The sequence below is a fragment of the Myotis daubentonii genome, chromosome 10 (assembly GCF_963259705.1).
Source record: "Myotis daubentonii chromosome 10, mMyoDau2.1, whole genome shotgun sequence".
NCBI lineage: Eukaryota > Metazoa > Chordata > Mammalia > Chiroptera > Vespertilionidae > Myotis > Myotis daubentonii.
Genome location: NC_081849.1, coordinates 84,789,884 through 84,810,621, shown reverse-complemented (window position 1 = coordinate 84,810,621; position 20,738 = coordinate 84,789,884). Strand labels below are relative to the sequence as shown.

Genomic DNA, 20,738 nt, shown 5'->3' with positions numbered 1-20,738 from the left:
AGATGCATGGTTTCCTGGGGCACGAGCAATGCCCCATTCTCTCCAGGTCTGTGACCCTGGAGGCCGGGTCAGCCACGGTCAGCCCAGTGCCTGCCAGTGGCTGAGCTTGGACTGTGCTGCGCCCGGCGGTTGGGGCTGTGGGTCCACCTGGGCGGCAGGTTAAGAAAGAGCTTACAGGCAGGCTGTCTGTGTCGAGTCCACGGGCATTTCGCACGCGCCTCAGCGGGGAGGGTGCTCCTCTGAACGGCCGGCTCTTCCTACCTCAGGGACACCCTGGCTCCCCCAACCAGTCAGGGGCCTCCTTGTTTTGGCCCCTTAAAGCTGAGGGCGTTTTTGTAGCCGTCTCGAGGCCACGGGGATGTCCGCTCTTTATTTCTTAGGCTCAGGCCCTTGGTTTAGGAGTCTCTGCGCCCGACCTCCCACCTGCCCCCTCCCGCAGTGATGCGCAGTCTCCTTCCACGTAACCGTCTCGGTCAACTCCCTCGGACTTTCCCCAGGACAGGTGAAGGTTAGCGCGGCTCTGAAAGGAAGGGCCCCGGGCAGCCAGGCGCGTGGAGACCTGGCGGAGACGGCCTGACACGGAGACACGGCAGTGAGGACGGACCGCCGCCCGGGGGCATGCTGGTGAGGGCAGGGCACGGACGGACGGCGAGCCTTGGGGAGGGAGATGGAGGCTCGGGCTGGGCACAGGTCGGGGGCCACAGAGGGGCGAGCTGCAGGTGCAGAGGACCCTCCCGAAAACAAGGACAGGAGCGTCGTGACGCCCCAGGGAGCTCCTGCGGGTGGGCAAGGCCGCGGCGGCGACAGGACTGCACCCTCTTTGCGTGGGTGGGGCGGGCGGCCAGAAGCACATCGCGCCCCAGGCGAGGCCACAGCCCTGTGACCTGTCCCACTGGGGTAGCTGTCAGATGGGAGTGCGGATGGGTCCATGAGGTGCTTGCGACCCCCGAGCGGAGACGGCGCCTGGCGCCTCCAGGGCTGTCCAGCACCCGTGGGGACCAGCACGGGGCCCACCCAGCCCGGTGCTGACCTGAGACCCAGACTCCGTGGGGCCCAGGAGCTCGCCCACCGCATGCCGGTTCCGCTCCAGCTGCCCACCCCCCGCCCAGTGCGAGGAGGCACCATCATCATCCTACATCACTTCTAGAGAGTTTCAGCTACTGACCAGCTGGCGGCGTTCAAAATAAAGAGACAGCACACACCATGGAAAATGAAGAACACTGTATGTTTATTAATGTTTATTTCAAATTACAAGAAACAGATCACCAGTCCCTTATTGGTACAAAAATACCTGAAAGTGTATACTTAGGTTCATGAGCTGAGGAGCTATGTACAAAGAGGAGCAAAGCACATGAGTAGAGCTTGTCCCTGCACCTTCTGCACGCCCGGACCGCGGCTCGCCGACATCACACCCTCCTGCGAGCGAGTCCCACCTGAAAGGTGAGACGGCTGGTCAAACTGCCAGGTGTCACGTGCAGAGGAGAGAAGACAAAACTTCTAGACTGAGGCACATATTTCTTCAAAGTTTAGCAAACAAAAAAGCATCCTGGACCTCTCGCCCCCAGCATGCTGGGGGCGGGACACCAAAACACCGGCATCTTCCTTCTCGATTTAGCCCAGGCTGTTACACAAGTATCACGTAAAAAGAAAAGAAAATCACAGGCAGATAAAAACTCAACAGGCTCCAAACGACCCTGAGCTGCCCCGTTTACATTCATGTCACCGAAATACAAAAATAAAGGCCGAATGTCTTCAGCCCCTGGCTGGCGGGTGGACACTGCCTCGTCCAGGGACCGGCTGCTGTCAGGTGGCCCTCCCGGCCGGGCAGGGCGAGGACGCCCTGTGCCAAACCTGCACTCGCCATCCATTCATGGAGGCCGGGAAGGTACCAAGGGCCGGGCACACAGCTACATGCGAAACTGAGTCAGAGTCGGGCTCCTGCTGTCCTTTAAATAAAAACGCGTGCGTATAAATATGAAATGCCGCAAACACTAGCCATCTACGGGGGAGGGGCGCGGGCCTCGTCTCACTGCTGGGCCTGGTCTACTCAACAGGATCGGCCGGGACCTGGCCCGGGCTCAGGGTTCGCCTCCAGCCAGTGAGGGGTGGCGGCGTCAGAGTCAGTCCCGCGGTGGTCTGGGCAGCGCCCGCCAGCACAATGGGAGGCCCGCCTAAGGTCAATGCTATGAAAGATAAACTGGGTACAAAAAAGAAAACACAATTGAGTAACTATAGCTAAAAACGTCTTACTAAAACTTCTTCATCTGCATAAATGGACAGGCACAGAAAACAACCAGAGTGTGGCCTGTAGAGTAACAGTTTCCCCTCCGCTGACTGACCCACGTGCGGCCCGAGGCCGGGCCTGTGTTTCGGGGGCCCCGCGGTGGGTCGGGGGGCACATGCAGAGGCCAGTCAACAGCGGAACTGCTACTAGACAAGAAAATCACTTGCACCACAGAGGGCTGTGTGCTCGTCAGAGACCAAAGAAGAGAAAGACACGGCCACTCTCAGACCTGGGGACACCCCTCTGGGCCGGGCACCGTCCGAGCGGCCCCGGAGCGGGAAGCAGTGTCCTGCTGACGAGGCTGGTCCACGTCCCCAGCTGCTGTGAGGGACGAGGCGGCAGAGGCCGCCAGCTGCCTCCCGTGCCGGGGTCTCAGGCCGGGGGCATCAGGCACAGGCCGCAAAGCTGGGCCAGGACGTGCCCTTTCAATGTTTCCATCCTTGTCACCATGGAAACCCAGGAATCCAGGCCTGGAACATGGTGCCCTTTCAATATTTCCATCCTTGTCACCATGGAAACCCAGGAATCCAGGCCTGGAACATGGTGCCCTTTCAATGTTTCCATCCTTGTCACCATGGAAACCCGCCAATCCGGGCAGGGACATGCCCTGTCAGTGTTTCCATGCATGTCACTATGGAAACCGGAATCTGGGCGGGGACATGCCCTTTCGACGTTTCCATCCGTGTCACCATGGAAACCTGGGAATCAGGCCTGGAACATGGTGCCCTTTCAACGTTTCCATGCATGTCACCATGGAAACTCACCAATCTGGGCAGAGACATGCCCTTTCAATGTTTCCATCCGTGTCACCATGGAAACCCAGGAATCAGGCCTGGGACATGGTGCCCTTTCAATGTTTCCATCCGTGTCGCCATGGAAACCCGCCAATCCGGGCGGAGACATGCCATTTCAATGTTTCCATCCGTGTCACCATGGAAACCCGCCAATCTTGGCGGAGACATGCCATTTCAATGTTTCCATCCGTGTCACCATGGAAACCCGCCAATCTTGGCGGAGACATGCCATTTCAATGTTTCCATCTGTGTCACCATGGAAACCCGCCAATCTTAGCGGAGACATGCTATTTCAATGTTTCCATCCGTGTCACCAAGGAAACCCAGGAATCAGGCCTGGGACATGGTGCCCTTTCAATGTTTCCATCCGTGTCACCATGGAAACCCGCCAATCTTGGCGGAGACATGCCATTTCAATGTTTCCATCCGTGTCACCATGGAAACCCAGGAACCAGGCCTGGGACATGATGCCCTTTCAATGTTTCCATCCGTGTCACCATGGAAACCCGCCAATCCGGGCGCGGACACGCCCTTTCAAGGCTTCCATCCGTGTCACCATGGAAACTCACAAATCTGGGCGGAGACATGGTGCCCTTTCAATGTTTCCATCCGTGTCACCATAGAAACCTGCCAATCTGGGCGGGGTCGTGCCCTTTCAATGTTTCCATCCGTGTCACCGTGGAAACCTGCGGGTCTCTGCAGGAAGCTAAGCGGGTGACATTTTCTTATCAGAACCTTGAGTCCCCAAGGGAGGACAGCCATGAAGAGGCTCAGGCCACCGCAGGGTCAGGCGGTGATCCTTCTAGAACAGGCGGCAGGTGAGCCGGCGGACGGACCACGGGCAGACGAGAGTAGCAGAGTCTCAAGAAAGCTGCCTGTCTCCAACCAGCGGGGGACTCGGCCCTGCGGGCGTGGCGCGGGGCGTCCCCGGAAACGAAGGCTCCTGGCTGCGGAAGACGGGCACCTCGGAGCACGAGCGCGGCACCTTGTGTGGAGAGCGAGTGACGGACGTGGCTGCTGACTGGTCCACGAAGCTGTCCAATGCCGACCACGGGCGACACCTGGGTTTCAGAAGCTTTTCCGGGAAACGGGGAAGGGCGAGGGTGCCGGTTCTCCGGGCGCCGAATCCGCCTGCGGTGACCGGCAGGCGGGCCCGCCCTCCGATACCTCGGTGCTCCGTCGGCAACGTGCGCCCGTCCGCTCGAAACTGTCTCTCCGTCTTGTATGCGCTGCACAGCCGTGTCCCCGCCACCAGGGGCTGAATACAACATTGAAAACAAGGAGTGCAAAAAAAGGGATCAATACAAAAAAGTAAACATGTCAGTTTCAATTGTCAAGATTATTCCAGGGCAAGAGTTTATTTCCAATCACTGCTATGATTCTCACGTGGCCCCGCCAGGGCGCTCCTTCCAGTTTTCCTCAAATTTAGCACTCGCTCTTTCAGCCCCTGATTTGGCTGGCAGGGTCCAAGCCACAAATCACCGTCACATCCAAGGACTATCCAATATTGGGGGTTGGCACCGAGGGAAACGATTGCGCTCCCCAGGTACAGAATCAAAGTGTGTTTTCAACCATGCACAGGCCTCCTACTCCTTCCAGTGTGGCCTCCCTCCAGCCACCAGCTCAGGCGGGTCTGGGGCCACCAGGCCACGGGGGTGCGCCCCAGCCGCCGGGCCGCGCGGGGCGAGTCACAAGGCCACGCGGACGCAGTGGTGCTTGAGCTTGCAAGGCAGCACCCCCTTGTTGAGCTGGTAGAAGTCGACGAGCTGGATCAGGTCGGAGAACTTGGTGTTCCCGTCGTCCAGGCTGAAGAACACCTGCCCCTCCTCCTCACACTAAGAGAGACAAGACACTCCCAGGTTAGAGCCACAGGGGCCAGGCCGGCACAGGCCCGCTCCCCCTCCCTGCCCGGAAACAGCTCCCCTCCAGAAAAGCCTCCCGGGACACCCTTTAAGCATCGCCCCCGTGAGTGTGGGCAGTCTGACAGTGACTGCTCTGCAGTCCGGTTAGTTTATAACCTGGAAACTGCATTAAGAATAAAACCAGCAGGAGAGAGGATTAGCGGGATGACATCAATACTCACAGGTAAGATCTGGAAATTTTTGATTTTCTGGTGGTGGCTCAGCGTGAGCACGTAAGCCTTGGGGTTGCTCTGGCTGTCACGGACCAGGAAGAGCCTGGGAAGGGAAGGTGACTGACCGTCAATGTGAAACGCCAGACTCAGTGCGCACACCTGCCTGTGCGTGCACACGCGCACACGCACGCGCGCACGCGCGCACACCTTCCCCGGAGCCACGGTGCTCGGGGTCGGCATGCGCCGGCCTCCGGTGCAGCAGCACCCGCACACCCAGGCCGGGGACTCTCACATCACTCCCCGAGGGCCCGGCGGCTCAGGGGAAGGGGGTGCGGCTGGAACACTCCGTCCGTGGGGTGAGGAGGCTCAAAGGTGACGGCCAAAGGCAGCCTGGCCAGCTCTGGGCAGAGAGTGAACAGCAGGGATGGATGGAGCCAGGCCAGCAGGACCAGGAGTCTGCGCTGAAGATAAGGCTCCTCCTCAGAGCAGAAGGTGGGGCCGGAAGCCAGCGAGGCCTCGCGGGGAGGCAGGCAGAGCTGCAGGGCGAGCGCGACCCGACAGCATGGCAGAGGGAAGGAGCAGCCTCCGTGAGGCGCCTGGGCCCCGTCCCCGCACAGGCCGGGCCCTCCACGGGCGGGACGCCCCCAAGAGACCCCGAGGATGCCTCAGCAGCTCTCCTGTCCCCAAGGCGACACCCGACCCACCAGCGCGAGGCACATTCTAGAACTGGCTTCTGCTCAGAACCTTCCCCGTGCCCAGGCCGCGCCCAGGAGCCCCGAGGCTGCGCGCAGCCGGACTGTCCCCAGCAGGCCGCGGTGCCCCTGCCGCAGCCAGGGCCGGGCGGGGCGAGAGGCCGGCCGGGCGCCAGTGCCGGCGCGCCGACCCTCCTCGAGGAGACTTGGAGACACACGGGCCAAGTGCACTGTGGACCCTGATCCAAACCAACTGAATATCAAGGACTATTTTTTAAGCAACTGGGGACATGGGAACATGGACGGGATGTTAGGTAATTTTTTTGTTTGTTGTTGTTTCCTATTTTTATTTAAAAAGTCTTCATTGTTAGGCGTGTTCAGCGGTCCCTTCCGCGACCCCTTCCTTTTACAGCGTAACGGACGCTGCTGGGTGGGGAGGGAGGGCCCTTAGAGGTGACGACAGCTTCGCCCTGGTTCCCTCTAGGGCAGCGGTTCTCAACCTTCCTGAGGCCGCGGCCCTTTCATACAGCTCCTCATGCTGTGGGGACCCCCAAACATAACGTTATTTTCATTGCTACTTCATCACTGTCATGTTGCTGCTGTTATGAATCGTTATGTAAATATCTGATATGCAGGATGTCTTTTCATTGTTACAAACTGAACATCATTAAAGCATAGTGATTCATCACAGAAACAATATGTCATTATATATGTGTTTTCCAATGGTCTTAGGCGACCCTTGTGAACGGGTCGTTTGACCCCCAAAGGGGTGGCGACCCACAGGTTGAGAACCGCTGCTCTAGAAGGTCTCAAAGGAGAGGGGGCGGGAGGCAGAAACGAGGGGAAGGGGACAGGCAGAGAGCAGGTTCTGAAGCGGGAGCAGCAGAGGGGGGCACACAGCCCTCCTCCCTCCTAGGTCAGGCTTTGAATTCCCACAGTAAGACTTCAACGGTGAAGGGCAAAGGATTGTGCTTTGGGTTCGGCAGCTCCCCAGACCGAGGTGAGCAGACCCAGCACGGCCGGCGGGCCAGGAAGTGGCCGGGCGTCTAGCTGCCTGGTCCGGGAGGAGCCCCAGCGCAGCTCCTGTGCGGCGAGGAGTGGCGGTGAGCTCTGCGGGGACCCCCCCCCCCCTGCGGACCCGCTGCTGCAGGAGCCGCCCCCAGTCACAGGGCTGTACCCCGCCCCTGGACAGTGCCCCTGGGATGCTGAGATGTGGCCAGGCTTAGCCCCGAGGGCCACAGCGCGGACGACGCCAGGAGATGTGCCCAGTGACCCCGTCGCTATGGCCACTGGCCAGCGCCAGCCACCAGAGGCGCAGGAAGCCAGCCCAGTCCGGAGCTGGCCCAGGTGAGAGAGGCCCCGGGTCGGCTGTGGGCTGAGCCGTGTGCTCCCCGTGACGCTGACGGAGGGCACACAGGTGCCCAGGGCCTGACTGATCAGAGTGACCGGCCTGTGCGCTCCCTTCAGCACAGGTGGGCTCGGCGACAACACGTGCAGAAATGGCGACCCTCACTGGTGGACAGGCCTCGTGCAGCACACGCCCTGCGTGCCCTCGTTTGCTCAGTGCGGACCTCCCTCTGCCCCGCCCAGGAGTGAGGCCTGGACGGACCACGCGCCCGCATGGCACAGCCCTCAGCGCCTGCCCCCGCGCTTACCCGTCCACCAGCCCCTGCTGCTTGATGATGCGGTGCGACTCCTCCCTGGAGATGCGGCCATGGAACCAGTGCTGGCTCTTGTGAATCACTGTGGAGGGAGGGAGGGAGGGAGGGAGGTTGGGTCCCGGCCCTGCGGGGGCTGCCCGAGCACAGCGGTGTGGCGGGGGGCCCTCCCTGAGGCCCGGCGGGCACTCTGGGCGGACAGCGCGTGGAGGGGTGGGAGCCACACAGGGAGAGCCACGTACCGGTGTTGAGGGAGGAGTGGGCGAGGGGGCTCTGGCTGCCCAGGGCACTCATCCTGGTGCTGCGTCTCTGCAAGGGAAATGCCACGTCAGTGCTGCCAGCAGACGGGCAGGGCCACGACCCCGTCGACGCCGCTCAGGGCGTCCTGCCCGGGGAGGACGGGGCCTGGCCCCTGGAGTGACCGCCTGAGCCTGTCTGCCCATGGAGAACAACAAGCTTGCGGGTGCCAGTGGGTAAAGCGGAGCCAGGAGCACCGGGCAGGCGGGAGCACCGGGCAGGCGTGCTCCTGATGGTCGCCCTCCCCCCCGACCGAGGCAGGGGCTCCCGCCTGCTTTCCATGGGAGACGTGTGGGCAGGTGGATAAATCTCAGCAGAAACCACAGGCTCCCCACTCCCTGCTGTGGGACCCTCCCCGCACGCTCCGAGCTCAGGGCGCGCTTTGGAGCCAGAGCTGCAGCCCCTGCTTGGGGCATCGTCTTCAGACTCAGAGACACGTGGGAGCTGGGTGCCGTTCTTCCACCTGGAGAGCAGGAACGTGAAGGATGGCTCGAGGCCACGGAGCCGCTCGGTGGGGGAGCCACGAGGCGTGGGCTCTGTGGCCCGCACACCCAGGCCCTGACCACGCCTCAGCAGGGACCGTCCTGTGTGTGGGCCCCGACGCCCCTGCTCCTGTCTGGGTCCGTCCTGGGGTGCCCAGGGGACAGGAGGCAGGAAGGGGGTGCTGCGGACCAGTCATCCCGATGCCGCCTCCCTCCCCCACTCCTTACCCCTGGCCAACACCTCAGGCCACTGTCCTGGAGCAGCGCGAGGCAGGGGTCCGCGGGGAGGGGCTGTCGTACCCTTACCCTCCAGGCGTGTCCTTCCTCCAGGGCTGCACTCTCAGCCTCGTCGGGGTTGTCGATCACTCTTCCGGTCTGCCCGGAGAAGTCCATGGCCACGAGGGAGCTCTCGGAGACACTGCGCTGCAGGGGTGGGAGGGGCGGGCTTGAGCACAGGAACTGCCAGAGCACTCGGGGCGCTTGGCACGGGGCGCTAGGTGCCGGGGAGGGCCCGGGACACCCCTCCCAACCCTGAGGTGCGGGTGGAAATTCAGGGGCAGACGGATGGGCCCTTCAGCGACAGTGGGTTTGGTCTCTCCTGTGGGCACGCGAGCGCAGGGACACAGGCCTCTTGTGTGGCGTGAGGGACGGAGGCCCTGGGAAGGGACACAGGCCACGAAGACCGCGCACTGGGAGGACAAGCGTGTCTGCGCCTCTGGGAAGGCAGCGTCCTGAGAACCGGGGGCTCCGCTGTACCCTCACCAGCGAAGGGCCCAGCGGCATGGCCAAGGGCACCCAGGTCTCAGGGCCGGAGGCAAAGGAGAGAGGGCAGCCCTCAGGGAGCCCGGGCCGCTACTGCCCCCCTGCACGCCGGGGGCTGCGGGCGGGACAGGGATGGGAGCAGCCCTGGGACAGGGGTGCGGGGGACGGGCTGGCTTCTCTGGGACCACAGGCCTGCGCTCCCCGCTCCCCCATCACCCCGCCTGCACGAGACATGGGGGCGGCTGTGTGTGAAGGCGGATGGGGCGACGCTGCCTCTGCAGGCGGCAGGTCCACTTACCACGGGCCCGGAGAGGGAGCTCAGGTAGGCCGCCTTTCTGTGGTGGGGGAGCCGGTAGTTCTGGTAGAGGGTCATTCCATACTGCGGGCCAGAGCCAGAGTCAGCGCCGGTGTGGGGGGGGGGGGAGGGGGCAGGGGGCGGAGCCCTTCGGGGCCCCTCAGGCCCAGTTCACTTTGCTTTTCCCAAAACAGGTCATACACGTGCACACCAAACACATCACCCAAGTACGGGGCACCTTCACCGCTGCCCCCACCTCTGCTCACGTCCATGGCCACTCTGCTCTCCCCAAATCTCTACTTTCTCCGTCCACTAGCGTCTACACCAGTGGTTCCCAGCCTGGGGTCCACGTCCCATGGGGGCAAATGGACTCTCAAGGGGGGCAATTCGAGAGTGAGTTATTAACCGTGAACTTTTTGCATTTCTTATGGTTCTGGGGGCCTCATAGACAGTATGTAAATAAAAACTGCGACATATTTATGCATTTCAGTTCTCGATGTTTTGAAACTTTATTTGCTATTTTTTCCTATCACTTCGTATTATTTTTTAAACAAGTCCTCAGTGAGGTCTTCCTCAGGACTTCCACTGTCCTTCCCTTCTTTTATTTTCCTCTTTCGTGGATGCCATGTTCTTTGGAAGCTTGTTGAGACCAAGTGAATGGCCTTTTAGGCTTCCTCCACGTGAGCAGGAGCTCGCTGTTTGAGTAATTAGGGTTCTATGTCACGGGTCGGGGATCAGGGTTTTAGAGATGCTTAGGGGGGCGTGGCCAAAAGAAGGCTGGGAAGCAGGGGCTCCCTCCTGCCCCCCCCCCCCCCTGCACACACTGCTCTGGGCTGCTCTGGGCTGCTATTCCCTCTGTGTCCACAGGGGGACCCAGCGAGCTGCCTCCTGCCTTTGGCTGCAGAGCGCTCCCGTGGATGTGGATGGACACCCTCAAAGCCCTCAGCCAGCCCTGACGGACGCTTAGCTTCAGAAGTGGCCTGGGAAGGAGTCAGACACCCATCTCAGCAGCACCGTTTCTAGGAAACGGTAAGTTATGATTTTGGACCCTCTGTCTCATCAGTAAATTATGATTTTAGACCCTCCGTCTCACCAGTGGCAGACATCACACAAACCAAGGTCTGGGGCAGAGACGCGGGAGCCCGCGCGGGGCTGTCCCGTGCGTCCCGCGGGAGTCTGTGCGGAGCCTCCGCTGCTCCCGCTTCTCACAGCGGCTCCGCCTGGAGCCTGCCCAGCTGGGCGCAGTGGGGGGCTGGGGGCTTAGTGATGAGCTTCCCGGACCACGCCCTGTGCTGGCGCCAGGTCAGCGAGCCAACTTCCCTCCAGATCCCTGCCCGGCCAAGCGCCTCCTGACCCATCACGGGCGTGGGCTTTGTGAACACAGGGCTGGGAGAGACGTGGGGTCCGAGGGCTGTTTGCTCCGGCGTGTGTGGGGATGGAAGGTGAGGGGGGCTCCCCCATCCCAGGCGCCTGGTTACTGAAGAGCCTGGGACTCGCTGTGGCCTCTGCTGAGAAGCTGCCGTCTGGGGCACAATCCCCAGGAGTCCCACCCCATCAACTTCCTTTAGAACTCGCTGCCTGGCGGCACCCCTGCCCTGGCCTCCGCTCGGCTGTGCCGCTGAGTCACGTGTGCCTGGGGACCCCTGGAGTCTCATCGTTGGCCAGGAAAGCAATTCACCCTCCCGCGAGCTCCCTGTGCCCGACTCCTGGTCCTTCTCTCTCTCTTCCCATCACTCTCACCCACACCCCTGGCCCTCTCCCTGCCCCTACGCCCCGGGCACACGTGGTAGTGCCTAGAGGCACTCGAGGTCGGCTCACCTAGTAGGGGTGCTAGGGCACCGAGTGGGGAGACCAGGGGTGCTACGTGTCCCACCTGCACGGGCCCACACCCACCCCATGTGCAGTGCCCAGGTCGGCCCCTGGCTCTGCCCTCCCCCTGGGAAGCCTCTGGGAGAAGCTCCCCAAACCCCGCGTGCAAGAGGGGTGACGGCCCCCGATAACCAGAGCCTGGACGGAGCAGGGACAGACGCACGTACCTTGAGCAGGCGGAACGCGGTCATCCAGCAGATGCGGCCCTGCTCGTCCTCCGCGCACAGCACCCGCAGCTCCTTTGTCTCCTGCAGGACTTTGTTTGGCTTTTAAAGGAGGTAAAGGAAGACGTGGTGAGTGTCCCAGAGCCAATCAGAAGCCCGCCTCGGGCTCGGGCAGACTGGAGCTGCACTCACACACACAGATTGGCTGGGCGTCCCCACAGGGGCCCCTCGGAACCTCCACGCCCTCCCCGGGGCCTCTGCGCTCCCCCAGGACGGACACATCCTCACACACAGGAAATCTCTTTACACGGATGAATCGATCCAGTGTGAAAGCATGTTACTGGTTTTAGAAAAAAGCAGCAAGCAAGGGAGAAGGCACAGTTTGAATTCCAAAGCGGCCAGTGGGGCCCACGCTGGCTGCAGGGCCACAGGGACCGAGGTACCTTCAGGCAGAAGCCGAACTCCGTGGGGGTGTGGTACTGCTTCTTGCCGGAGATCACAGAGAAGACGCTGCAGTCGTCCAGGTCGGCCAGCAGCTGCAAGTGCCTGGGCTCCTGAGAGGGAGGCGGCAGCGCTTAGCCGGGACGGGACCGGCTGCTCCTGTCCTGGCCGACAGAGGGCAGGCTGCGCGCCTCCCGCAGACAGACATTCCACAGGGCACAGCCACGTGGAAGAGAATCGCTGAGTGAAAACCCAAGTCGCCCTGCCCCCACCAGAAGCCCCTCCCCATCCCTAGACAGAAGACGGCAGAATGGACTCGGCACTCTGCCAAGTCAGAGCCCAGAACCAAACGTCCGAAGCGCAGAGGGGGGGACTCTGAGCCTGAGGTCAGCACAGGCTCCAAGGCAGGTCCCATGCCACCTCCCTGTGTGGGCAGCTCCCACAGCTCACCCCGCCCCCCCATCCTCTCCCACCAGCTCTGCCTCCAGCTCCAGCACACAGGTCCCCAGGCTCAGCGTCTCCAGGACGGCCAGGGAGCCAGGCGCCAGAGCTGGGCACTGGGAAAGGGACCTGCCCCATCTCCATCGGAGGAAAGGCACTCCTCGCAGAGGAAGGCGCCCCGCTGCCCACGCCCTGTCTCTCTGGCCCTCCCCCTCCCCCCACCCCCTCCCCCTCCCGGCCGACACCCCTGGAGCAGCAGGAAACCGGCTGATGCTCAGCACCCTCGCCAGGGGTCCCGGCCTCGCCTCCCTCTTCCTCCGACAAGAGCAGAGACCTCAGCTCTTAAGAGGGAAATGCCCGGCCGAGGCCACTGGGCCCGGCTCCCACTGCTGGCTGGACATGGACATGAGGAGGTGCAAAGACCCACAGGCCCCAAGCGAGGGAAGCTGCGAGGCCACAGCTCGCTCTGGAAGCCGCAGCTGCCTGCGCCTCTCCTGCCCTCTTCCCAGTGGGGAGACATGCAAAACAGCATTTATTCCCCAGAACGTCTGTCAGCGCAGGAGTCCCCTCTGCCTTAGGATGGAGGAGGCCTCAGCCTCCAGCGGGCTGGGGCCCGAGGGGGAGGGGTGCAGCCTGCAGGTTCCAGGTCTGTGTGATCACCACTGTCTCAGCCGGGGCCCAGGTAGCCAGGAGCTCCCAGGGGCCCAGGGAGGCCCCGCCCACTCTGCACCCGGCCTGGGCTCACCTTAGAGGAGCCCTTGGTGGAGCAGTAGAGGCCGGACCTGCGCAGGCACAGGTACATCTTCTTCCAGGACTTGCGCCCCAGCTCCTTCACGTGCAGGAACCCCTGAATCTCGGGGCAGCTGCTGGTGTTCAGGAAGTTCTGTGAAGGCAGGTGTGGGAGTCGGGCTCAGACACGGTCACAGACGCACGACCAGCTCCCCTGACACTGGCATTTTCTGAGTGAGTGACCAAGTGACTCTGTCTAGGGGACAAGGGGGATTTTCAAACGATAAAGCTTCCTTCTGAGTCTCCACCGCTCTGTCTGATTGGTGCTGAGGGGCCAGACTTCGCGTTCAAGTGGACCCTGCCATGCAGACACGGCACAGGCCCGCGTCCCTGTGACAGCAGAGCCGCCCCTGTCCTCACCTCCACGTCTGACCAAAAGCCGCCCCACGCAGCGCAGGCGAGGAAGTGCCCTGCCTTCCCTCCCTGGGAGCCCCGTGTGCGTCTGCACACCAGCTCTCCCAGGACACCCGGGGGACAGCGAGTGCCCAGCGGACTCCTCCCCTGGGAGAGGCCCAGAGTCTCTGGGGGTGAGGCCGGAAGGACTGGACTGAGAGGGGACACGTGGACAGTTCGGATGCACCTGGGCCCACCCTCTGGGAGCCACTTCAGATCAGGCGCTTAGAGCAGCCATCAGCCTCGCAGCCAGGGCTGTGCGTGGGCCACGACCAGTAAATGTTGCTGGGGCAGGAGGGCCTGGGGAGAGGCCTGGACAGGGCTCCCAGGGCTCCGAGGGTCCTCTCAGGGGCAGAGATGCCTGGTGACCAACCAGCAGAAAAAGAGGGCTCGGGGCTGGACCCTGCCGGCCCCCTCCCACGGCTCCTCTTACACGAGGTGGAGGCGCAGCATGGCCGCCTGCACGCACGGCTCACTGTCACTCACAGCTGCACACGCACTGAGGGCACAGTGTGTTCCCTCTTCCCTTCCCGCCTTCCCTGGAGCAGCAGGAGCCTCCTGAGGCCAGTGCCCCCCCAGCGCAGGGGTGCGGGAGGCCCCGGGTTCTAGGCCCAGACTTGACCAATCAGACGAGCATGCCATGGGCTCTGTGATGAGCTGGGAGCCCGCGGCCCTCCATCCTGCCCTTGCCCCCTCCCCCTTCCGAGCCACGGCAAGTCTGTCCTGCCCACAGGGCTCCGCTCGCTCTGAGGAGCCGGCCTCCAGCGGATTTCCCGCGTCAGCAGGAATTTCTCATTTCTCTAAACTCCATTAGGAACTGAGGCTGATCCGTGATTAAGAATGAAATCGCTCCAACTTTTTGCGAGGCCGTGGCAGCTCCAGGGAGGACGCCGGCCTGGGACCTGAGGCCCACCGGCCCAGTACCTGCAGGAGCTGGTTCTGGCCGCCGTTGGACTGCTGGCACCAGGTGACCATCTGGTCCGGGAAGAAGTTCTGCAGAAGCGGGAACACAGACGCCAAAGGTCAGTTTGGGGCGGGGAAGACCATGCTCACAGGTGTGCGGGGCGGCCACCCCACAGCTGTCACATCGCCCGCACTGTGCACGCCCTCCTGTCCCGTGGACGTGGGAGTGCCTGCTGCCCTGCGCCTGCCGGGCTGCACGTGAACGTGCGCTCACGGCTCAGTGGCACAGAGGCAGAGGGCTGCCACGGTCCCAACTCGTGACGCGAGTCACGGCACGAGCCACACCGCTCAGGACGCTGGGAGGTGAGTGGCCACGCGCCGTCTGTTTGGGGCGCGCCATTTCTCACTTCCACATGCAGAGCAATGAAGCCACCAGAGCGAGTGGGCCCAGCCTCCTGCCCGGGTCCCCCCCTGCCTCCGGACCGTGCAGAAGCACACGGCGCAGGCCCAAGGCCTGTCCTGGTGTTTCACCAGACAAGCACCCTCCCACCCAGACCCCCCAAAACCAGGAAAGCCAAGACACACCCGGGAGACTAGTCAACACGCCTGGATGGTCACTGCTCTACTTGTCCTTCCACAGAGGGTCACCAGGTGAGTAAGCTCTCCCTCTGCCGAGTCTCGGGCCGATGTGCTGCGAGGCCGGAGCCTGCGCCTAACCCCCTCCCCGTGGAGACGGCGCTGCCTCGGCCGCGCAGGCAGAGTCCCGCCGGGCGGAGCGTGAGCACGAGGGAAGGTGCTTCGTCACACCGCGACCCCAAGGCCCCCTGCCCGCCGCCCTGGGTCCCAGCTCCGCTCCGCTCTGCTCCTATGAAATCCAAGTGCCGATGGCAGGACCCGAGTTCCACCCCCGAGCTGAGGAGACAGGACTCACGGTGGGATTTTTGAAGAACTCGTATTTGCCATAATTCTTCCTGAATAAGAATTTGCTTTCGCCGGCCATGGTGCTGTCCACCTGGGCCACCAGCTCATGGTCCTCCAAGCAGCGCTCTGGGGGGAAAAGCGTTGCGTGTGAGAAGGGAGCGGACACGCAGGACCTTCGAGGCAGCTTTACACACAGCCACGCCATCCGGCCGGCTCTCCCGCCACGGACATGGCACGTGAGCGAAGAGGTGGATCGGAGCTCCATGCACATCTCCCTCGAACGCTCTGCCGAGCGCGGGAGGTGGCCAGACATGGATGGGGGGCTTCCTCTCCACGCGGCGCTGACACCAAGGGAGGAAGACAGTCACACCCTCCCGGCCAAGGCTGTGCCTCAAGTCAGAGGTGCCGGCTCTTGCTGAGCACCGGCCACCACAGCTGGAGCATAGACCGCAGAGCACGGCCCTGGGTGTGGGGGGGGAGGGGGGCAGGGGGCGGAGGAGCAGAGGGGTGCCCTCCTGGTCTGAGGCCCTTGGTCCCTACACCCAGGAGAGGGCTGGGAGGGAAGAAGGGAACACTCGGGGAGATAGGGAGGAGGCGGAGGCCACGGCGGTGGCTGCACGCGGAGTGCGGGCGCTGCCCCTACCGATCCCCAGGTGGGGGTGGAACTCCACCAGGGTCCAGCTGTTGTCGTCCACGCAGTGGCTGCGGTACACCAGCAGCTGGCACAGGTCCCGGGACTTCATGTCCACCGGAATCTCCACCACCTTGCAGGTCCCGTCCTCACCGAAGATTTTAACATCCTGCAACAGACGGGGCTCACAGTGAGCAGCTGCAGGGAGCGGCTTGTCTGTCTGATCTCCACTGTTAAAACTTTTGACAAAGGAAAGCTAACGCCACGTCGCGGGCCCCTGGCGCTCGGAGCCCGTTTCAGGTGCTGCCGCCATGGAGCCCACCAGGGCATTGCCCCTGTTTCTGAAGAGACCGCGCTGGCCGTCTAAAAAAGCTAGTTCTGTTTTTAAATGAGTGATGGAAAAGTAAACTTAAAAGGTGGGCTTATTAAACGGAACAAAATAAAACAGAAAAAGTAAGGCCCGAGGTGCTCCAACATATGTATCACTGTCCCCCCAGCAGCTGGTCTGCAGAGCGTCGCCCGTCCCCCGTCCACCACCTCCCACTGCCACCCCTGCCCCGACAGCCAGGAGCCCAGCAGGGCACCCTCCACGTGCCCGGGGCACTCAGGACAGGCCCGAGCCAGGCCTGAGAGACACAGGGCTTCCCCACGTGCTGTCTCAGGAAGCAGGACGTGTGTCAGGGATGTCGGTGGCTGGGGTGAGGCCCTTCACAGTGCGGCCAATTGCAGAATCCCTGCCTCCTGTGGCTCCACTGCCCTCGCTGTCCGGGGCCCAGCACGCCCGCCCCCCACCTTCTCCCGTCTCGTGTCCACTAAGGCTTAGGGAGAAGTTGAGAAGGATGAATGTGAGTTCACTGGAACGTGAAATACTAAAGAGACGCGTGTAGTGAAAGCACAGTCACAAACGCTGTCAGCGGCCCCGTTTTCCGGGTCCGGCCCAAAGCCCTTCAAACGGAGCCCCCCCCCCCCCCCGCCGCCCCCGGCAAAGGGGAGCCGAGGAGCCTGGGAGGCTGTGAAATACACTGTCCAGCAACACACCCTCAGCCTCTCGGGGAGCGCGAGATGCTGAAAAAATCTCACCCCAACAGCCTGGAAAAAGCAGGCAGAGGAACAAGATGGCATTTTAATACTTGCTGCCTCTTGAAAGGGAGTCTGTCCGCGGCCTCTCCCACCCTCCTGTGGGCTGGCCCCCTCCCCGCGGACCCACCAATCCTGGCTGTGGGGAGCGGTGGGCAGGCTGTCTCCAGGCAGACAGGGTGCTGCCCAGGCTCCTGGGCTCAGTCCTCTAGGTGGTAAATCAAGCCACCTGGGCAGCCAATCAGGTCCCTCCCGGGGCCTCTGCACCCGCCCCCTGGCTCCCACTCAGCTGCCTGCAGAGGTGGAGGTGGCCACTCCAGGGGAGCCACCGAGCTCAGACCAAAATGCCTGTCCCGGGCGCAGGGCGTGCGCTCTGGGTCCTGCCCTTTGCCAAGTCTCTTAGCAATCGGCGTCCCTGCGCCTCGTGCCCCCGTGGCAGCGTCAGGCCCTGACACGCTGGCCACAGCTCTGCCCCGTCACCTTTCTCCTGTTTCCCTGACCAAGAGCGCAGGTTGGTGTGTATTTCTGCTGAGAGGCCTCTGGCAGGAGAGGGCTGATCGCGATGGAGTCCCACGGTCCCCGACCCGCCCACAGCTCCTGGCCTGAAGGAGTTAAGCTCACTCGGCCCTGAGCTCCCAGAGGGGGAAGGCTGTGGGCCGGGACCACCCTCCAGGTGGGCGGGTCCCACCTCTCAGCTGCCCCCCATCTCAGAAACCCCGGGGGGAGGGGGCTAGAGCAGGGCTGTGGAGCCTGCTTTCAACTCACATTAATTTTTAAAGAAATTCACCCATCTTTTTCCAGAATTTACATTTCACTCAATGGAAGTTACACTTTTATAAAACACATTAAATATTCAAATACAGCTGACACGATGGACTCTATAAAAATAAACTTTAAAGAAAGAAAATACCTCTTTGGTCTCTATATAAAAACTTTTCTTAAAACTGCCTTTACATCAAAGAAAAACGAATTTAAAAATGCAAACAAAGCCATATAATCCCTCATCATGTAATAATAACAACAATGATAATAATAACATGCTAACTGTATTACAGACCACGGCTTCTATGCAAAGCACCTTTTCAACTACAAAACCAGTGTGTTCCTAATTGTCCTTCTTTCTTAACTTTCTAAGAGAATCATCTGTGATTACAATAAATGTTATTTTCTCTCGAAATTCAAATAATGCGGAAGTGCGTTTTGCACCTAGGAATCCATTTATCACTTTTCCTGCCCAAACTGGCCCTGGGGCTTTTTAAACCGCCCCCTCCCCCCTCCGACTCTCTCTCTCTCTCTCTCTCTCTCTCTCTCTCTCTCTCTCTCTCTCTCTCTCTCTCTCTCTCTCTCCTCCAGCTCTCTCCTGACCTCCTGCTGTGCCAGGCCACCCAAGGTCTATATATAGTCTGGGTATTAAAAGCTGAGACGTGCTTTGTCACAGGGCCATGTCCACTGATTCCCAGGGGGGGCCGGGCTGGGGGCCGCCTGGGGGCAGGGGAGCGGGCCTGCTGCAGTCCTGTGGCCGAGACAGACAAAGGGACGCATGGTCCAGCCACAAGACCTGCAACCCACGCTGCCCGCCCTGTCCCTGACGCAGGGCACGTCCCCATACCCAGCAGGCCTGCTGACAGAAACCTAGAAAGCCACGCACGTACCAGCAACTTCCAAGTGGGCGTGGGGTGGGAGCTACAGAGACAGTATCTCTAATAAATACAGACACAAGGGGAAGCGCTACCGTACAGCCCGCCACCGGCCACCACGCCTTCGAAAGGCAGAAGTTCCAGAGGGAGCATGTGCGCCCAGCCACAGGGGCTCATTGTGGAAGCAACGAGAGTTCCAGGCTTTGGCGCCCCAGTCTGGCCGAGGGCCGCTGGGAGCAGGCTGCGCCCCAGTGAGACCTGCGCAGGGCGGCTCAGCAAGGCTCTCGGGCAGGCCCAGGCCTCTGCCGGCCACAGCTCAGCGGGCTGGGAGCAGATCTCGACTTGGGCAGTTTCCCAAGGGATGGCTTGTCCAGGGACAGAGACCCAGGTGATGTTGGGATGGGGAAGGCGCAGAGGGAAGACTCCCAGTGCCAGCGCGGCTCAGCGACCTCCGGCAGGTGACTGGCGACCTGGGCCTCACTCTCCCCCATGCCCGGGGGCTGCTGGGAGAGCCAGGTGGGACCTGCGGAGGCTCCATGCTCAGCCTGGCCGAGTGACCCGCCGCTCTGTGCCTCAGTCTCCTTATCTGTAAAGTGGGCACCTGTGAGTAACACTGGCTCATGACGGCAGCCTGGCCTGGCTAATGACAGCCACTGCTCTCTGCGCCCTGGGGTGCACTCGAATGCAACTGGGAATACAGACACGGGAACCAGGCAGGCACATGGAGGCCCCGGGGCCCCAGCAGCCGCTTGGCTCCCAGCTGCTCTGACTCTGAACTGGTTTGCAATTCTGAGGACAACCGCCTCTTGCCTGGAAGATGGAGCGGCAGCACGTCAGCCGGAAAAGTGGGCCGGAACCCTGGCCTTTCCCCCTGCAGTCACCCCGTGGCTAATGGCCTTTCACAACAAAACACTGATATTAAATGGGGCCCGTGATGTCACAGCAGAGCCTCTCTTCAGAGTCAGGTGGGGGTGGGCGAATGCTTTCCGGCTCCCGCCTCCTGCTGGGCGTGGCGCTGCCGCCTGGCATGGAACCCTGAGCCCCAGGCGGCGCATGTCCACCCTGCCCAGGACTCTGTTGTTGCTTTCAGACACTCCTCATACAGACGGAGAAGCAGAAGCTCACGTGTGTGCAAATGGAAAGGCAGGAACTTGATAACCATCAGGGCTGAAGGTCCATGATCTCCACAGGCCCACACTACATTTTGGGGAGCCCGGTTTTTTGTCTCGGGGCCCCCAACGGGTGGACTCCCGCTTCGGCCCGACACACCGAGCCTGCTGACCTCGGACCTCCGGGCTCCGGCCCAGGTCACCTGGCGAACACAGAAATGGGGCTCTCGGCTCCTCGCACCAAGCACCACCCGGTCCCCGTGGGGGACGGAGAGCCGCCCTGTGCGCTGAGGGGGCCCAGGAGAGGCCCTGGGTTCTACTGCGCAGACACCAAAGAGCTGGGAGCTCCAGGCCAGCTCTCAGCTCTTCCCTTTCATCACCTCCACGTGAGGATGTGAGCTGGACCCCTGTCACTCGGAGCCTCTTGTAAAAACGGGGGGCTAGATGCTTATGAAGAGCCAACCTGGGTCCCAGCAGCCAGGAGGGGGCCTGGGAGGGGGTCAGCGGGGGTGGCAGGCTGACTGCCAGGGGGCGGGGGCAGCTGAGGGAACTGGAGGAGCGTGAGCTGCGCCTGGCAGGTGGAGGGGAGGGGCGGCTGGGACTGCCAGGCCATGCCAGGGCCCAGCGCACCCTGCAGGCAGCTGTCGCTGCCCCCCCAGATGAGGTAAGGAAATCTGGGAGGCAGAATGGCTTGTCCGGTCCAGGAAACGAACCCGTGGGGGCCAGGCTCTGAACCCAGGGCGCTGGGCTGCTGGCCCCTTCCTGCCAGCAAGATGTTCAGCACGGGACTCCCCCTGCCAAGAGGGACCCCAGCTTCCCAGGACCACCAGGCGGTTCCCTCTGGGGTGCCCTGGAGGCCCAAACGGGCAGGCCTCGCATGTGCGGAGGAAAGTAAGTTTACGTCAGACCAGAGCAGGACCAGGGTGAGGCTGGTCAGTTCGGTGAGAAAACGTAGTTCTGCTGCTTCCAGTCCTGCTCTACGTCAGCCCCGCTGCCGCGAGCCGTGAGGCCTGTAACGGGAGCTA

The 20,738-nt window shown here is 62.1% G+C and overlaps 1 protein-coding gene across 12 annotated transcripts in view; it reads right to left on the bottom strand.

The window, feature by feature from the left end:
• Positions 1–1,206: 1,206 nt before the first annotated feature.
• Positions 1,207–20,738, bottom strand: part of GRB10 (growth factor receptor bound protein 10) — a 102,384-nt gene continuing 82,852 nt past the window's right edge. For 7 of the 12 annotated variants that reach the window (XM_059655926.1, XM_059655928.1, XM_059655927.1 and 4 more), the window contains 12 exons: positions 15,903–16,059; positions 15,270–15,385; positions 14,360–14,428; positions 12,999–13,136; positions 11,815–11,925; positions 11,375–11,473; positions 9,342–9,422; positions 8,582–8,704; positions 7,745–7,811; positions 7,500–7,587; positions 5,162–5,255; positions 1,207–4,913 (listed from right to left, as the gene is read on the bottom strand). In XM_059655926.1, the coding sequence (XP_059511909.1) occupies positions 4,767–4,913; positions 5,162–5,255; positions 7,500–7,587; positions 7,745–7,811; positions 8,582–8,704; positions 9,342–9,422; positions 11,375–11,473; positions 11,815–11,925; positions 12,999–13,136; positions 14,360–14,428; positions 15,270–15,385; positions 15,903–16,059 (1,290 nt within the window). In that variant the 3' untranslated portion in view covers positions 1,207–4,766. The remainder of the gene's footprint in view (positions 4,914–5,161; positions 5,256–7,499; positions 7,588–7,744; positions 7,812–8,581; positions 8,705–9,341; positions 9,423–11,374; positions 11,474–11,814; positions 11,926–12,998; positions 13,137–14,359; positions 14,429–15,269; positions 15,386–15,902; positions 16,060–20,738) is intronic. The other 5 variants (XM_059655922.1, XM_059655931.1, XR_009447437.1 and 2 more) reach the window with 4 other exon arrangements.